Source organism: Schistocerca cancellata, chromosome 4 (assembly GCF_023864275.1).
Source record: "Schistocerca cancellata isolate TAMUIC-IGC-003103 chromosome 4, iqSchCanc2.1, whole genome shotgun sequence".
Classification (NCBI taxonomy): domain Eukaryota; kingdom Metazoa; phylum Arthropoda; class Insecta; order Orthoptera; family Acrididae; genus Schistocerca; species Schistocerca cancellata.
In genome coordinates, this window is record NC_064629.1 from 600,664,831 (window position 1) to 600,683,074 (window position 18,244).

The window sequence follows — 18,244 nt, forward strand, 5'->3', positions numbered from 1 at the left end:
GTCAGTATAGATAAACCGTTTTGCGACCACTTGTCCACACTTCAACACCTGACCTGCTGCCCAAGAATGTACTTGGAGTTACTACCCAATTTAAAAACATACAACTTGTAATAGTTACAATTATTAGGCTGCAAACGACGTTAATACTGATATAAGGTCCAGTACACCGTAATCAACTACCAACAGAAATATCTGCACTTACACCCTTTGCACCCTGTATATTTGTCTACTAATTTACGACTACTTCAAAGTTGAGTAAGTGTCACCATTGACGAAAATAAATACTGAACCTGCCTAATGAAATTTTATTTTCTTACTGAATTTCAGGTTGAAAATGATAAAACCCACTGCACAAAAAGTTAGCGATAGCTAACTGAGCAAGAGATGGGACTTCAGAAGCTGTGATCACAACAAACATCCGCCATGTTCGAGGGAGTAGTGGCGACAGTTCTCAACCGTTATCTCGGCAAATACATTCAAGATCTCGACATCGAAAGCCTAAATATTGGAATTTTCAGCGGAAATGTACAACTTGTTGATCTCAGAATCAAGCCTGAAGCTCTGGTAAGTATTTAATCTGTTAATTATAATGATCCTTCTTCGGTCTGTGTTTGAAGTTTGAGGAGAGCTTCAACCGCGGATGAAACAAAAACACTTTTTAGATATTATGCTATATTACGAACATAAGGAGAAAATTTCTAGCTCTGACAGAATCAATGAAATGTTATTTTAATATGTTTGTTTTTGTTGCTTGAGTTTCACTTGATTCCAGTGAAGAGTTGTTTATATGGTTTTAAAAATGTTTTGTATTTATTCCATTGAAACGGATAGAGGGAAATACTGCCCTTCCATACTATTGTCAACTAAAATTAGTCTACATGTACGTAAGTTTTCAAAGGAATTTGCTCCTTAATTTTCGACAGTGAAGATATTGGTAGCTGAATTCAGCAGTAGCTGAGCTTCTTTGGAAAATTATCCACATGAAATACATCCGAAAAACGTAACCAAATGTGAAAACATCAAGTAATTGCGTAATACTGTACTAGACAACAGTAGATGAAAGGCGTATGAAATAGCTGGAGAGACATGCAAGTGTGACTGCGGTAAATTTTCCGTGTAGAATAAACTAGCAGCTAGCAGCTATTTTCATGACGGCTATAGCATTTATTGATGCTTACCAACAGCAGATAGGAAAACAAGAATCTCAGCTTTATTTGGACCATTTCAAAAAGAAACCAACCCATTTTGTGCGTTGATTTTGTGCTGCGATTAACTCTTGTGTCAAGATACAAGGGAATTAAAGACACTAGCTGTATGTGGATATTGATTTATATGAATGGGGCAAATTGAACCTTTGTGCCGGACAGGGATTCGAACCTGGATCTCCTGACAACCCTTTTTTTATGAACCTCACTCAATCCCCTTACAGCCCTTCCATTCGCTGCCCTTTAGTTACCTTCTCTCCCTAGGTGCTGTGCCTTTTATCTTGTTTGTTAAAACATAATAATTCTCCTGGAACACCTAAGAAATGAACTAATTTAAATATTTCGTTTCATGTCACAACTTATTTATTTTTTGTTATTTATTTAAATTAAATTTCTTTTTTAATTCTAAATTAATGTAATTTTCCGTTTCGTGGAACTGCAAAAGAAAAGGCATAAGTCCCTTTTGATGGTTGCTTATTCCTTCATCCTTAAATTGTAAAGTAATTTTTCCTTCTTCTGAAATCCTTCATGCCTCTCTTCTTTCTGAAAACAAAATGTATGCTTCTTTATAAATGCAAAAAAATTGATAATTTGCCCAAATGAAACCGCTTGTAATCTATTAAAACTAAGGTTCTTGTTTATTTGTCAGGAAAATTAGAGGAGTAACTAAAAATGAATTTCTCGTCTTACATTGTAGCATATTTCCTTTCAACCACCTGTGTCCAACTTCGCTATCGTAAGATGCAGTTAAAATACAAGTAACACAATGAGTAAAAGGATTAATCTTAATTACAAAGTAAAAGGAGAATATTCAGCAGTCTGTACACTGGTCTTAATATCTCAGATGCACGGATACAATACTCCTACGTAGTTTGCAAAATTCTTTTGATAAATTCGTTTGTTCCGCAGTTCATGTTGTAATGTTGTCAGTTTAAACTTAAATTCCGTTAAACTCGGTGTTTCTGACGTTATCACGCAGTGTACGAATTGATCCGATAGCCAGATTATCGTACTGCTTTTCTGGTCAGAGTATCGTTTTTGGTCTGGTGTCACAACTTCTTGTACCCTGACATACTGCGGTGCCGTCTGCAGTATTGATGTAAGTTTCTGTTGCGTCCATTCCAGATTTAGCGTGAGTGGTTACATTTAAACCGATGTATAAGTGTATCCTGTTCATTACACCTATCACAATTCGGTGAATCTGCAAGATTGACAGAGTAACTTCATGCACGCTGGAATCTTTTCAGTCACAATTTTGTAGCATTCTGCCGTAAAATATCTGCCGTAAGTTGTTTGTTGTGAATATTCTTCCACACCCCAGGTCAGTTGACATGAGGGTGTTTAGTTTGCATTCTGTTAGCAACTGATGGTTTCTTAATATGATGGTATCATCTCTTTGTATTGAACATTTTGTCTTCGTGGATTACGTAACTGTTCTCGACTATGGAGGTTCTGAGAAAGCTGAGCTTTGAATGTATTTTACCAGTATTGACGGGTGTTACGTGGCTTTCTGGCTGAGCTGCTTTCAGAAGTATACTTGCCAAGCTAGTGGGGCTGAATTTTGATTTTTTAAGGACCCTGTTTACTATTAAAGCTTTGAATTTTGCGTCAATATCTATTATTTCGGTCCCACCTTCTTCAAACGGTAATGTTGGCGTGCTGCAGTTTACCTTAAAAACATTTACACCGCATACGAAATATACAGTCGATGGATAGTAGACTTCTGGCTATTGGCGCTGGTGCCAGTAAAATGGTGCTATGTAATACACTTTCTGTAAGATGAACTTTCACAAGTCTTACTTTCTGAATCATATCGAGATTTCGCTTGAAATATAGCTGTATGCTGGCCCTAAATTTGTTCAACATCGATCGCCAGTTGGTAGTCTGCGTCCTTTGCACGTCAGAAACGAGATCTAGCCTAGACCTCGTATCGCTGTTGCCGTGGATAACCATTGTTGTTCTTCCAACAGTAAACCTTTCCCTAAATTAACTGTCTTGGATTTGTTACAGTTGTTCATGGTCCCTGTTGCTGCACAGTAGGCGTTCAGTTAATATTTTGGGTGCGGTAGCCGGTCTTGTGCCCGGAAAAATATGCTCAGATCATCTGCAAATGCTCAATATACGGTCTTTCCTAGTAAGACCAAGCCTGGGAGTAGGCTGTGAAGTTTCTTTAAGAGGCATTCGACCACAATTACGCATAGGGCCATCGGTAGGGGCAACCTTGACGGACTCACCGCATTGTATCGGATGGTCCAGTTAGTTACCCATTGACCACAATTTTGGACTAAGCTCCTTGCAAAATGACTCAGACAAGTTGGGAGAATATGTGGCAGATACCAATTTCCGTATTGCTGTTAGTAGAAAACTGCGAGAGATCTGGTCGAAAGCTTTCGAAAAATCAATAGCTATTACAGAATCTCTTGTGTTACAGATATCTGTGATGGCTGTTATGTCACAGTAGTCGCTCAGGATATCAGTTATACTGCGCCCCGGAACTACGCATGTTTCGTAACCTCCTGTCATGTTTCTCATTACGTCGCTTAACCTTGTGTTTACTGCTCTAACTAGTATTTCGTAGTCAGTGTTCATCAAGGTTATCGGATGTTTGTTGGCGGGTATTTCTTGGCTAACAATAGGAAGAGCCCTTCGTGGTAGTTTGTGGGAAGCTTTTGGAGATTCCATGCATCGTGGAATATGCTAATTAGTTCTTCTTTCAATATGTTCCAATAACTGAGGTAAAATTCAATATTCGGATGAGGTTGTAAAGCGACACTTTCTCCTGTTGGATAATATTGTCAGCTATGGACCTCATTTTCAGACCCTCTAGTTTTTGTCTCTGCACTGACATTAGCTGTGGTTCAATCTGCTTTATCTGTAAACTGTTAGTGGTTATATCTCGTGTATTTTGGAACAGTTCTCGGAGACACACGAAATAAAATTTCTTTCTACTTTTCTTTTTCTCATTTTTATTGTAGCCATATTGTTTAAGCAATCTCCGTAGCTTGGGTTCGCATGATCCACCACCAATTTCATCTGCTGGGGTACTTACTTCCCTATGTTAGTGACGCAGGCCTTCTATGTTTCCAGCACCAAAATTTCTCCGCAGAAATTTGTTAGCTTCTATAAACTGATTCCGATAATATAGGCACAATGGTCGCAAAAATTTACAGCCCAGATTTCTGACTTAGTGACGTTACATATTAAATCTTGTGAACCGTAAATTCTGTCTATTCTACTAGTTGAATGGCTAGTAACGTACTGTAAACGCGGGATACTTGAGCCCAGATTTTGAAACTTCTGGCATTATATTTAAAAATGGGCACAACAGATTTTTTTCACCGACACACTCACATTATATTATTAAACTACTGTTTATTATGGATACTTTAACGTGCAGTATGCATTGTTTGTGACGTAGTAAATATTTTTATTTTTCTATTTCATTTGGACTCAAGATAACCTTACGGTTGGGTTACTTGAACCCAGACTGTAATTCCCACAGATACTACCATTTGAAGGCAGTTTAGGTCCAAGTAGGTTGATGGTTATTTGAACAACATAATTTCTGAAGATCCAGTAAACTTCCAAACATTTATTTTAAGGGCAAATATTAATTTTGAACATTAATTTTGGGCAACACTTTTTAGATATTGTACAAACGATAGAATGTAGGGATATAACAATGTTTAGAATCCAGTTAAAGAAAACAAATCACTTTTTATTAATTTTAGGGGTTCTATTATCATTACCACATCTTCAGATTTATACAACAAGACATGCTTATTTTTGGGCCACCTCCAGGCTTTTAGTGTAGGCCCCATGCAGTCGACTCTAACACCTTCTGCTTCTATAGCGAGGATGACTCCTGGGTATTCCTTCTCGTTCCATTTTACAAGAACACACTTGCATATTTTTAGGTCATCTTTCGTTACAGGCGCCGGTGATGGTATTGATTTGCCTTTGGTTTGGCAATAAGTCATAGATAAGTGTCCTATATGTTTCTCATCACTATTTTGGAGGCTGATGTCGCTGTCACATCCTGATCTCAAACTGAATGTGTCATCTTCATCTGACGTGGAGTCTTCCAATTTTTGTTTTCTTTCTCGTATGGTGGTCTTGATTGTTTTTGAAGATGCTTTCATTTTTGGACTTTCTTCCTGGTGTTGGGTGTTTTCCACGGAGGCACTGGTATTACTGGTAGAGCAGAAATCAGACACACTTACACTTTGTCCAGGTGGCACTTGGAGTTTTTTCCTCTTAGTAGAGCGAGGTGTAACAAACTCGCCCCTCTTCTCTTGAAGTCGTTGAAGAAATGCATCCCCAATTATAGACAAGTCTACATTTGCTTTGGATTTGTCTTGATTTAGCAAACGGCGTGTGATCTGATTTTTATCTAGAGGCACCAGTCCAACTTTCTTGAAACATGCCTTTAGGTTGCTTTTCATGTTTGGACCAATTTCTTCTAAAACAGTTCGCAACAGTATTGGGAACTGATCCTTTGGAAGCACACCGATTCATTTACCTGCATCTGATTGCTTCCAACGGTCAAGAACATCCTTCTACCTCATTTTGAGAGGCACATCCAGTGGCTGAGTGAGGTGGGAAGAATTACGTGGAAGACAAACAAAGTGCACATTGTTTTCTTCACAGAGTTGAATTACATTGATGCTGAGGTGTGAAGCAAGATTGTCACCAATTACAACCTTCTTACCTTCTTGTTTCTTAAGAATTGTAAGCAGATGACTGGTACACCAGTCCTCAAAAATTGCTAGATCGATCCGCCCATGCTTACTGCGGTTATATCTAGCCCCAGTTGGGCCACTTTCCATCCAGGTTCACCACAGATTTTCGGCCTTATATATGATATAAGGTGGAATGGACTGTCCGGCTGCATTGCCACAAAACATTACACTTATGCTGGATTTTGTTGTGTTCATAATCCGCTCGGGGTATTTAGTACCCATTCGGCAAATAACTTTTTTCCTACCCGGATCATCACTCATATCGGTTTCGTCATATTTGTAGACATTTTCAGGGGGGTGGGGTTGTCCTTGAGCAGTTTTCCCACATTTTGAATGTATTCAGTGATAATCTTTTCATCGACAGCTGGTCTTGTTCTTTTTATGTTAGCTGCAAATCGAACTGAACGACTGGGATGCCTATGTAGGAAGGACATAACCCAATCTCTTCCAGGCAAGTTATTCTTAAAACAACCAATGGTATGTCCCGGTCGACCTAAGTAAGCTTTTGCGACAAATCTAAACTGAACTTTGTCGCAAGGAAACCCAAAGTTACACATCATGTGGAGGTGGGTAGCAAACGTAAGCTCCTCTTCATCCGTAAAAACTCTCGGGTGCCCCGGTTTGCCTGGATGTTGATTTTTTAGTATCCTCTTGATAGTGGCTCTGCAAATACACTCCTGGAAATGGAAAAAAGAACACATTGACACCGGTGTGTCAGACCCACCATACTTGCTCCGGACACTGCGAGAGGGCTGTACAAGCAATGATCACACGCACGGCACAGCGGACACACCAGGAACCGCGGTGTTGGCCGTCGAATGGCGCTAGCTGCGCAGCATTTGTGCACCGCCGCCGTCAGTGTCAGCCAGTTTGCCGTGGCATACGGAGCTCCATCGCAGTCTTTAACACTGGTAGCATGCCGCGACAGCGTGGACGTGAACCGTATATGCAGTTGACGGACTTTGAGCGAGGGCGTATAGTGGGCATGCGGGAGGCCGGGTGGACGTACCGCCGAATTGCTCAACACGTGGGGCGTGAGGTCTCCACAGTACATCGATGTTGTCGCCAGTGGTCGGCGGAAGGTGCACGTGCCCGTCGACCTGGGACCGGACCGCAGCGACGCACGGATGCACGCCAAGACCGTAGGATCCTACGCAGTGCCGTAGGGGACCGCACCGCCACTTCCCAGCAAATTAGGGACACTGTTGCTCCTGGGGTATCGGCGAGGACCATTCGCAACCGTCTCCATGAAGCTGGGCTACGGTCCCGCACACCGTTAGGCCGTCTTCCGCTCACGCCCCAACATCGTGCAGCCCGCCTCCAGTGGTGTCGCGACAGGCGTGAATGGAGGGACGAATGGAGACGTGTCGTCTTCAGCGATGAGAGTCGCTTCTGCCTTGGTGCCAATGATGGTCGTATGCGTGTTTGGCGCCGTGCAGGTGAGCACCACAATCAGGACTGCATACGACCGAGGCACACAGGGCCAACACCCGGCATCATGGTGTGGGGAGCGATCTCCTACACTGGCCGTACACCACTGGTGATCGTCGAGGGGACACTGAATAGTGCACGGTACATCCAAACCGTCATCGAACCCATCGTTCTACCATTCCTAGACCGGCAAGGGAACTTGCTGTTCCAACAGGACGATGCACGTCCGCATGTATCCCGTGCCACCCAACGTGCTCTAGAAGGTGTAAGTCAACTACCCTGGCCAGCAAGATCTCCGGATCTGTCCCCCATTGAGCATGTTTGGGACTGGATGAAGCGTCGTCTCACGCGGTCTGCACGTCCAGCACGAACGCTGGTCCAACTGAGGCGCCAGGTGGAAATGGCATGGCAAGCCGTTCCACAGGACTACATCCAGCATCTCTACGATCGTCTCCATGGGAGAATAGCAGCCTGCATTGCTGCGAAAGTTGGATATGCACTGTACTAGTGCCGACATTGTGCATGCTCTGTTGCCTGTGTCTATATGCCTGTGGTTCTGTCAGTGTGATGTATCTGACCCCAGGAATGTGTCAATAAAGTTTCCCCTTCCTGGGACAATGAATTCACAGTGTTCTTATTTCAATTTCCAGGAGTGTATTATAAACACTCTCTGTTTCTCGCTGTGTCATCCTCCTACTCCTTACAGCTTCCAGGCATTCTTCCAACTTCTCGGGAGTAAAGTCAGTGTATGTCCGGTTTCCAGGTAGTCTTATATATTTATAAGGCATTGCGTCAGATAATCCTGAAAGAAAACACAAGTGCGGAACCTTAATTCTTCTGAGCAACTTAAGCCCAAACGTATCAATATACTGAACAGCAAGAAATGTGGTTACGGGTAACGTGTACCAGTTGTACTTAACTACTTTTAGTACAATTAATGAGTTATTCAGGACATGAACTGCCCTCAGTTGGCATTGATGATAAACTAAATATGAAGTGTATGCACTTGCCTCCAGTTTTAGGATATTCCTGATATCTCAACAGACGAAAGTTTGCAGAGTGAAATAAACAGCAAACACGTGTCTATGTAGCATAACCAGTGCTGCTACTAGTGGTGACTTCCCAAACCTCCTAGACTCACTCTATGGTCTGCTTAGTGCTGCCGCCTACCAGAGAAGCAGTAACCTACGTCGTTACACTGATGTTGAGAGTGCGCAGAGAACCAAACAACATTTTTCTGTTTTAGGCTCAAGTTAGCCTCCAGGGCTCAAGTAGCCCGCGTTCACGGTAAATGTACATTAATGAGTCAAAGTTTGTTGCCTCCCACTTGTCAAGCATATTTAAGTTTCTAACCATGTATCTGAGTTCAATGTATCTGTTAAAATTTGACTTTTGGTCTTTTTTGCTAACATTAGAGTTAAAATCATCACTAAATACTACCCTCTTCGATGTCGTTGGTAAAACACACACGATTTCCCGTTTGAAAAACTCTCCCCTCGCCTCTCTACGACTGCTTGCAGACGGGTCATACAAATTTACAAAGTATGTATCTTCTATTTGTGCTGATATTCCCCTACAGCTTAATAAGCTCCCAATTTCAGCCACTTGAACACCGTCTTTTGTTAATATCGCTGTACCTGCACTTTCAGATCCGTTGAGAATTATGTTGTATCCTACAATTTCATGTAGATAGTTAGTTACGAGTTCTTGCAGTAATGTTATATCCATTTCAGCTGTGTAAAGAACAGTTTGAACTTAGTTGATATTCTGTTGATATTTAAAGTAACAACTTAATAATTTTGTTAGGATATAAATGTCTTTTTTTGGCTGTGACTGAAGTTTCCTTGGTCCCCCTGCCTATAATTGTTGTTACTGATCTTGTAATACGTTTGAATTTTCGACTGAGAGTGAGGTTAATCTTCGCCTCTCTTTTCATATATTTCCCTTTGGTTTTGCTTGACTACACAATCCCCAGCTTCTGTAGTTTCTTTCTTCCCTTACCATTATCTGCAGACAATTGATGTTGGGTATGGAACATCGATTATGAGTCAGACATTGTTACATCTTCAATATCGCCGTGCCCCCCGTCATTAATACCCGCAAAAAAATTTTCTCTTAGACTTTTTAATCCAAACTTGATCCAGCTTTTCTCTATCAGTAGGCTCAGTCATGTTTATCTGTTATTGTTATACTGTTCCTGGTGGTGAATCCACAGATGCTCCCGCTGGGTGTGTCGGTTTAGTTTCAAGACTTGGTTCCGGAGCACCGCCCATCGCGTTACCATCAACGACCGCCATCACGGACGTTTCTGAGTTGTTGGTTGCAAACTGTCCGACCGCGATGGTGACGTGTCTTTGAGGGTCGGCGTGTTTACCTTATGTTGCCTCGACAAGTCTAGTATCAGGTGTAATATCATATTCAACTATACTACCGGCATGGACATGACTATCAGCTAATGGCTCAGTATTCCTCGTTTCTAAAAGGGTCTGACTCTTTCCATGTACGCTTAAAGGCGGAGAGGCACGTTCGTCTGAAACATTTGGAACAACATTTCCGTTTTCAAGCTTATTGTTTACAGTCTCGGGATCATTAAGAGCAACTGAATTACTTACAGCTGCTGTGGCACTATTTGATACCTGTTCGCTAATTATTTCTACTAGGAGATCTGAAAATAAAGGTTTCCGTATAGTTATGTTGAGTTGAAGACGGAATTTTTGTCTGCGTGAAGCGATCTGTTTGATACATACTGGACTCGCATTCGGGAGGACGACGGTTCAATCCCGTCTCCGGCCATCCTGATTTAGGTTTTCCGTGATTTCCCTAAATCGCTTCAGGCAAATGCCGGGGTGGTTCCCTTGAAAGGGCACGGCCGATTTCTTTCCCCATCCTTCCCTCACCCGAGCTTGCGCTCCGTCTCTAATGACCCCGTTGTCGACGGGACGTTAAACACTAATATCCTCCTCCTTGATACATATGAAGCATGCTGGTAGCTGCTCTATGTATGTAATGTATGCTTGACAGTCCCCAATGCTCATTACAGAGGCTATCCGTTTTTTAACTTCCGTTTTGATAGATATGATACCATTAGCGACGGGGAACGAATAAATATCTGCCCAGACCTCGTTCCGAATAGCACGAACGTTTCCATAAGGCTGGAATTTGAGTGTTATGACTTCGTTTGTAAGCTCCATGGGAATGTTAAAGACACACAAATTTGTCAACTGCCGGCCGGTGTGGCCGAGCGGTTCTAGGCGCTGCAGTCTGGAACCGCGCGACCGCTACGGTCGCAGGTTCGAATCCTGCCTCGGGCATGGATGTGTGTGATGTCCTTAGGTTCGTTAGGTTTAAGTAGTTCTACGTTCTAGGGGACTGATGACCTCAGAAGTTAAGTTCCATAGTGCTCAGAGCCATTTGCACCATTTGTCAACTTGCTTTCGACTGGGCTAACGGTAAACTTAGTAAATGGCTCTGAGCACTATGGGACTTAACTTCTGAGGTCATTAGTCCCCCAGAACTTAGAACTACTTAAACCTAACTAACCTAAGGACATGAAACACATCCATGCCCAAGGCAGGATTCGAACCTGCGACCGTAGCGGTCGCGCGGTTCCAGACTGTAGCGCCTAGAACAGCTCGGCCATTCCGGCCGGCTAAACTTAGTAGTTATAGAGCTTGTTGCTAATGTTAAGTCAAAGCGACCAGTACGCTCACGGATTACTCGCTCATACACTAAGTCACAGCAAATTTTGAAATAGCAGGCCGACTCGCAAATATTCATTTGCACACTGTCTACTTGATCTCTTGTTAGTTTCATATAGGTAGGTACCCATCTGTGGATTTCGAGAGCTGTTGGCCAATCGTTGTCCTTGTCGAATTCCAGTTTCACAGTATTCTTCTGGAGGAAGGTTTTCATTCTTTTTTACACTTTTTCATACACTTAGGGAAGTGTAAAGACTATCACTTTCCTAGTAACGCAGCTGTGTAGTAGACGCTTCGCCAAACAGCACTGACTGCACACAACTTGCAAACACTGGCTGCAGCGTACACTAGTAAACACCTACTAACCGACCGCTGCAACAGCTGGAGAGGAACTGCATTGATTTATATCAGTGGGGCAAGTTCAAAATTTGTGCCGGACCGGGCTTCGAACCCCCGTCTCCTCCTCACTACGCAGTTGTGGTGACCACTACACCATCGGGATACGGTGGTCACCACAACCGCACGGACTACCATAGCACATCTCCCGCCAGATTCAGCTTCTCGACTTATGCCACGCAACACTGATGTAGTGCCCCTGCTCATTAGCCTCGTTACTCGTGGTATCTCGCCGGTTCCCGTAAGAGTTAGAGTTTGGTGTGAATCTGCACTGAAGGAATCACTGGCCGTCATAACCTTAATTTTACAGGGTGAACATTAATAAAATCGACAAACCGCAGGGACGGATTGCTGACTGCAATTGGAGGAAAAAAGGCCCTATGAACATGTGTCCGGAAATGCAAAGTTGCCACGGTAGATGGCGCTGAAGAATGACAGTTCCTCTAACCACGTACCGGGTGTTTCTTGTGTGTCGCAGGTGATAGGGATATTAGCGCTTGTCGTGCACAATACACATAATCGAACTTTGGCCTACACCATGTTGGCGGGCCACTTGCCTGGAATTTGTAACGCGGTTTGTCTCAATAGCCTATTGAACCTGGCTCTCCAAAATCTGGTGTACGCACAGTCTGCCGCCTCCCTGCACGTTCGTCTCTCTGGAAGGACCCATGATTACACAAACGCCCCAAAAGGGCTTGAAATATTTTGTGATATGGTTTTTGTCTGTGAGGGAACTTGTTTTGGTATAGCAGTGATGCCTCTCGGGCGTTTCCATCTGTTTAGCCGTATGCAAACACCACAGCAGCATATTCCCATCATGAATACCGGACCATTCTGCTACATACAATACGCTACATCAATCACACATTCTGCAACACACTAGGAATATACGGTGCGTGGTCATTCGTCACCACCATCTGCCGCGGCAACGATGCATTTCCCGACACATGTTCATAGGATCCTTTTTCCTCCATTTCCAGTCAGGTATCCATTCCTGAAATTTGTCGGTTTTATTAATGTTCACGCTATATATGTCGTGTCTGCTCTTTCGGACATGTCCGAAAGAACCATCACAACATACGTAACGCTTGTGTTCACTCCACATCACAAGCAAAGCAGCAATCAGGACAGTGGATGGAAGCGATAGTCCTGCACCGTTAAACGTGAGTTCAGTTTCATCTGAAGTAAAGATTATCTCTGAGATGAGAGAGATCTTTCTTCTTGTTAATTATATTGAAAAGAAAAAAACCAGTAACTGATGATTTCTACGTAAATGATTCTCACCTTTCTTAAAGGCATGTAGAAACAGAAGTACAGCTTCAAACAGCCAGGATCGCAGTTGTATAGCATCTATTGTGATGAACGGTTTCAGCAAACTAAGTTGCCATCATCAGATCTGTAAAGCATAGATCAACTTCTTCAAACACACTGGAATTAGATGTAAAGGGGCGTGACACAGTTTTACATAAACATGGCGTATACCGTGGTAATATTCAATGAACCTTGATCAAAAGTGTATTACACCGTATCATATCATAGAACGATACTTCATCAACACGAGAGCAATAGTATGTAAGGTAGTCAAGCATAAAATGATTATTACATAAAACAGCTTACAAATTGCCCTTATTATACAAACTAATGTTCGTGATTTAGCAGAATGAAGACTGAGATTCTGAAGTAAACATCGTAGACGTTACAGCCAGCCACCAAACTGCACTGTGGTAGTAGTTACAAACAAAAATACGTCGTGTCATATAAAGTATAAAAGCAAAGATCCAAGAATGTCACACTGCAGACATGCAACAAATAAACCAAATTAGAGTACGTTACACATATTTTGTTATAATAATTTTAAATTAAAGTATATGAAATTTAAAACCACCTTAAAAACCTAACAGGAAGCACTGTACGTTCAATAGATCGTTTAATACACAAGTAGTGCAGCCAGTCAAACGGATGTTCGGATTATAAGGCAGAGAACTTTCGGTAATATTCTGCTTCGGTCGTTGTTGATGGCTTCACGCCTTACCCTCTTGATAGCCAAACGCTTTCATTCATCACCTCTCCGTCCGTAGCCCTACGCTTTGTTTTACACCTATACTGCCACTAACAGGCTTTGCATACGACCATAATTTCCTTGGGCTTTATGAAAGATCATTTGACAACGTTCTGCTACAGTACTTATTAGAGGCTTCACGCACTGCTCTTTTGACAGCCAAACGCCTTTTATTCAATATGTCTCTATCTAGAGTCCTATACTTTTTTTACGTCTGTTATACAGCAGTCCCTGTTTCTTTAGAAGATTATTTGTAGTGACACTATACCATAGAAGGTCCTTACCATCATGAATGGCTCTACTAGATACATATATATCCAATGCATGGTCAACTATTTTTTTAAAAACTTGAGCCATTGCTCTTCTTCACATTCCTTTGCAGAGCTAACTGTTTAATGTTCCTCAGTGAGAAATATCATTGCTGCCTTTTTATCTACGTAGTTTGTTGAGACGTAACGGCAGCCGTAGATCGATATTGGTAGGCATTCCAGAATCTAACTTCAGGAATTGAATCAACTTTCTGGAAAAAAACTTTCGTCGAAATTTATAGAACTAAAAGGGAAGACGCCAGAAAAATTTTGTTTTCAACTTTAAAAAAATAATTTGCTGCGGGATCGTGGAATCATTGTCTTCGCACTGTCCATATAATTGCACATTACTACTCATGTAGGCAAGTTGGCGATCGTTTGACTGAGTGACGATCTTAAGGTCCAACTTTGTGTTTCCGTGCGTTTTCCACATTATCGATTCCTCACAATCTGCTTAATCGATGGGTAAGGGGTAGATCAAGATGTAATCAAGTCCACGAGTGATTTCCCTGACTCGTTCCTGGCAAATACTGGGATGGTTCCATTGAAAAGGGAACTTTCGTTCACCATCCCTTCGCAATCCGAGCTTGTGTACCGTCTGTAATGACTGCACTGTCGACGGGACGTTAAACTCAAATCTTTTTTCCGTCCTTCCAATCCACTAGGTTCATCTTTTCTGCAACATTTGTCCACTTCGCCTGTGAGTCTGTGGTCGTCTTTGAGTGTAAAACTATTTATTCATAATCTTTTTTTCAGTCAAAGACCACCATGATGTCTTTTAAAAAATAAATGCCTCTGTTTTAAACTGCATGCGTGACACCCATCTACTTTGTATCAGCAGACGGCAGTTTAGGAATCGTGTGCAGAAGAAACAAAACATAACTTTCAAGGTTTACACATCAACTATTTTGTCACGAATAGAATAAAAACTGTTCTTAATACACGGTTTTCCAGGTTTTCTTTGCATAACATTATAGGCCAGAGTATTAATACCTATGTCGTATCAATCGGTCGGTATGAAAGGTGTTCCAATACATTCCAATAAAATCCCAGTGAATCTTCTGAATCGTCTTTTGCAGTCACTCCAGCATGGCACACTAACTCGCAGCATTTGTAGCCGCTCCGCGTGTGAGGAAATCAACCACCAACGATCTCTGCATGTCCTAAGAAACTGTAACCATAACTTTCTTCGCTGATACCAGGCTCTTGAAGTTCTTAATGGGTGGAAGGTGGTGGAAGGTAGTAGTGTAACTAGGCCATTGCCACCCCACTGACGTCATCCAAGATGGCGGCTGTGACGTCAGCTGATGACGCAAGTACCGTTATACAAGATGGCGGCTTTTGGCGGGAAAGTGCCACGCCACCCTGCAATGTTCTCCTGATGGGAAGTTTGAATTTTTAGTGGGAAATTTAAATATGTGCTTCTATGGGTCACCCAACCCCCTTTCCGACTTTTTTGCATGATGGTGTGTCATCCTCTTGGAAAATGGGCGGGAATTTCGAATTTTGGAGGGAATTTTGCTCTAACAGCTTACTCTTGCAGCTGAGGGGAGTTAGTATGGTGTTGCCCCACTAGAGACTGCTCATTATGTCATTCAGATAGAATATTATTTGTTTAAATGTGTTATATTTGTATAAATTTGTGTAAATTTGTATAAATTTGTTGAAATTTATTTAAATTTATTTTCTACCTACAGCATTAATTGCTTAGTTCCGTGTTACCGCCACAAGAAGCTGAGATATCTGTGCTTGTTGAGCTGTCGGTGTGGAAGGAGCTTGTGTTCAACTAGCGAGATGTTGGTACCAGACAGAGGAAGTTTTAATAGCTGTATTACATTCACTCATTCAGCCGAGGAGTATATCCACAGCTCACTGCATGAAGAATGGAAGCCAACATTAATGCTTGAAGATATGAAGAGGAAGAATACGGTCCTGCAAATAAATGCTTTGCATCGAGATGCATTAAAGATGCATTACACAATGCGTGGAAACATCTGTCTCTGCTGGAATCGTCTGTCATTTCTAAAACCTATGTATAAGCTCCCAACACACAAGAGACAACTGCCTACAATCCACCAGACCAAAGAACTGAGTTAGCTGGCAAGTCCACTGCTAGAGGGTGCCGCGATAGGTCACGTGATCGTGGAGTTCAGTCCATAGGAGCACAGCATTATGATGACATCTTGTCGTTTTCTCAGTTGCATGTGTTCCCCCAGCCTCCTCATCCCCCCAGTGGTCTGGAGGGCAAAATTGGTGGGAAAAATAATCAGCCTGTTCTAGGCTGCTGGAGAGGGGAAGGAGTGTACTTTATTTATTTTTGGAACAATTTACTTAGGGACGGATTTCACCTTGTTTATCTATTATGCTGGTACAAACCGCTCACCCTGACGTGCCTGGGGACACAATATACAGTTTACAGACCTGGAAACCACTCTTAAATAATGCAGTACACTGATGTGCAGAGACGCAAACAACTCGTAAATTACAGAAATAATCCAGTACACAGCATACAGACGTGCAAACTATTCGTGGATCACCCAAATAATGCATGTGTAATGCTATGCAAACACGCTCACAACACTTAAACACCCAAAAATAACGCAGTGTACAAACACTCAGTGAACGTAAAAAACGCAACGTGTTGGCAACTCGAACCTTGATTCTACTGGATGGAAAGCCTAAGTGCACCCTTAATTCATGGAGACTGTCCAGATGCGGGAGGGGGAGGTTAGCTTAGTGTACTTTATTTATTTTGGTCGGGTTACTGACTCAAATATCGATCCTAATTACGTAATTAACCATAAAGATTGGGCTTAATTACACAACTATATGCATAGCGCTGCACAGGGACGGCTTAAAATCGCAATACAGCTAAAAAAACTGACGATACCATACAACTGGTGTTATCCTGCTGGAAAAGAATTTCACAATACCACTCGAAGCCAGTGACAGAAACACTAAAACTCTACCCCACACCTACAAGCTAGGGGGAAGGGGGGGGGGGAGGAAGGCTGGGGTGTAAGGTACTGTCTTTATTCTTTTTGGTGGAAAATACGTTAAACTGCCAAGATTCTGATGTTGTGCAGAGAGGAGTTTAAAAAAAAGTGTATTACCTGCAAGCATACAACATCTGTCGTTGTTTGACGTCAGAGTTCACTACACACACCTACTAAAAATCACCCTAAGCGCAACTAACCAAAGCCAATACACGCTATCACAGCTGACAGAAAAAATGCATCGCAGTTATAATTACACTTCGAAATTGTCGTGAAAACCAGCACTCGTATTGAATGGGTCATAATGCTGCACATGTATCGGGAAAAATCGTCGTCCTGAAAGACTGCAGTTGAACATGCGTTCTGTTCCATGTACAATCACAAACTGCCGAAAATCCACCTACGGGATGGAAGGACTGAGAGAGGGAGCTACTCTGCTGACAGCCTCATGGCACATGCTGGCCGCCATCTGCCTTTAAGTGGTGGTCCTTCGCCAACACAAAAGCAGGTACAGATCACTAAACAGTAGGAAATAAAGGGACGGCTTTCCCAAATGTGTCTTGGTCGTCTAAAGTATAGTGACGCAGCCGCCCCTAATGGTCAGAGGCGCTGCTGCAGCGACGAGCTGTCACAGACTAGACAGGTCCCCAACGCCACCAATAAGCCTCTCGCTCTAGGATGGAAAACACTTTTGTGTGTCGGAAATACACCCGGGCTGACGGCTGTGGCTCTGGAAATAGAAATATCTGTACCATTCTTATGACTTGACATACTGGCCCCTTTGCTATCAGTTTTCCACGTCAAATCCATACTTTTCTTACGACTGGACTTAGTAATTTCCTTTGCACATGTCGGAACACAAACACATACTTTATAAACCTGATGCTCATGGCGAACCTGTCACACATAGACCAACTACTAAGTATAATACTTCGTCAGTAACTTATTGCTGGCGATAAGAAATAATACTGACCGAAAATCAACGATGGGTGGACATGTCTCATAAGTTTTTCTTGTGAGTGGTATCACTGTGCCTTATAAAGAGAGGCATAATCGTCTTACAAACCGTCAGATATAAAAAAAACACACAACCATATTACCATCACAAGCGGTGTTGGTTCTACAGGTGCATAGAAGTATCCATGTTAAAAGCTATACCAGCTTTATAAATCGAGGTATGGCATTAGCTCTGAATGAAGTGGGTTTTTCCAGACAAATACCATGACACTGAATTAGACAGTGATCACCGGAGTGTATAGTATCATACAAACAGTGCGGCTACACGTTGACGGCGATGCATCACGTAATAAAATTACTGAAGTAAGAAAGTGATTCGGCTAGGGAATGTCGTATGAAACCGGTATTTGCAACTCTCTCACTCTGCCGCCGCTAGATATTTCTCCAGTATT

The 18,244-nt window shown here is 42.3% G+C and overlaps 1 protein-coding gene across 1 annotated transcript in view; it reads left to right on the top strand.

Annotated features, from left to right (window-relative positions):
* Positions 1-333: 333 nt before the first annotated feature.
* Positions 334-18,244, top strand: part of LOC126183816 (intermembrane lipid transfer protein VPS13A-like) — a 681,615-nt gene continuing 663,704 nt past the window's right edge. Inside the window, exon 1 of the mRNA XM_049926066.1 lies at positions 334-564. Coding sequence (XP_049782023.1) covers positions 424-564 — 141 coding nt within the window. The 5' untranslated portion in view covers positions 334-423. The remainder of the gene's footprint in view (positions 565-18,244) is intronic.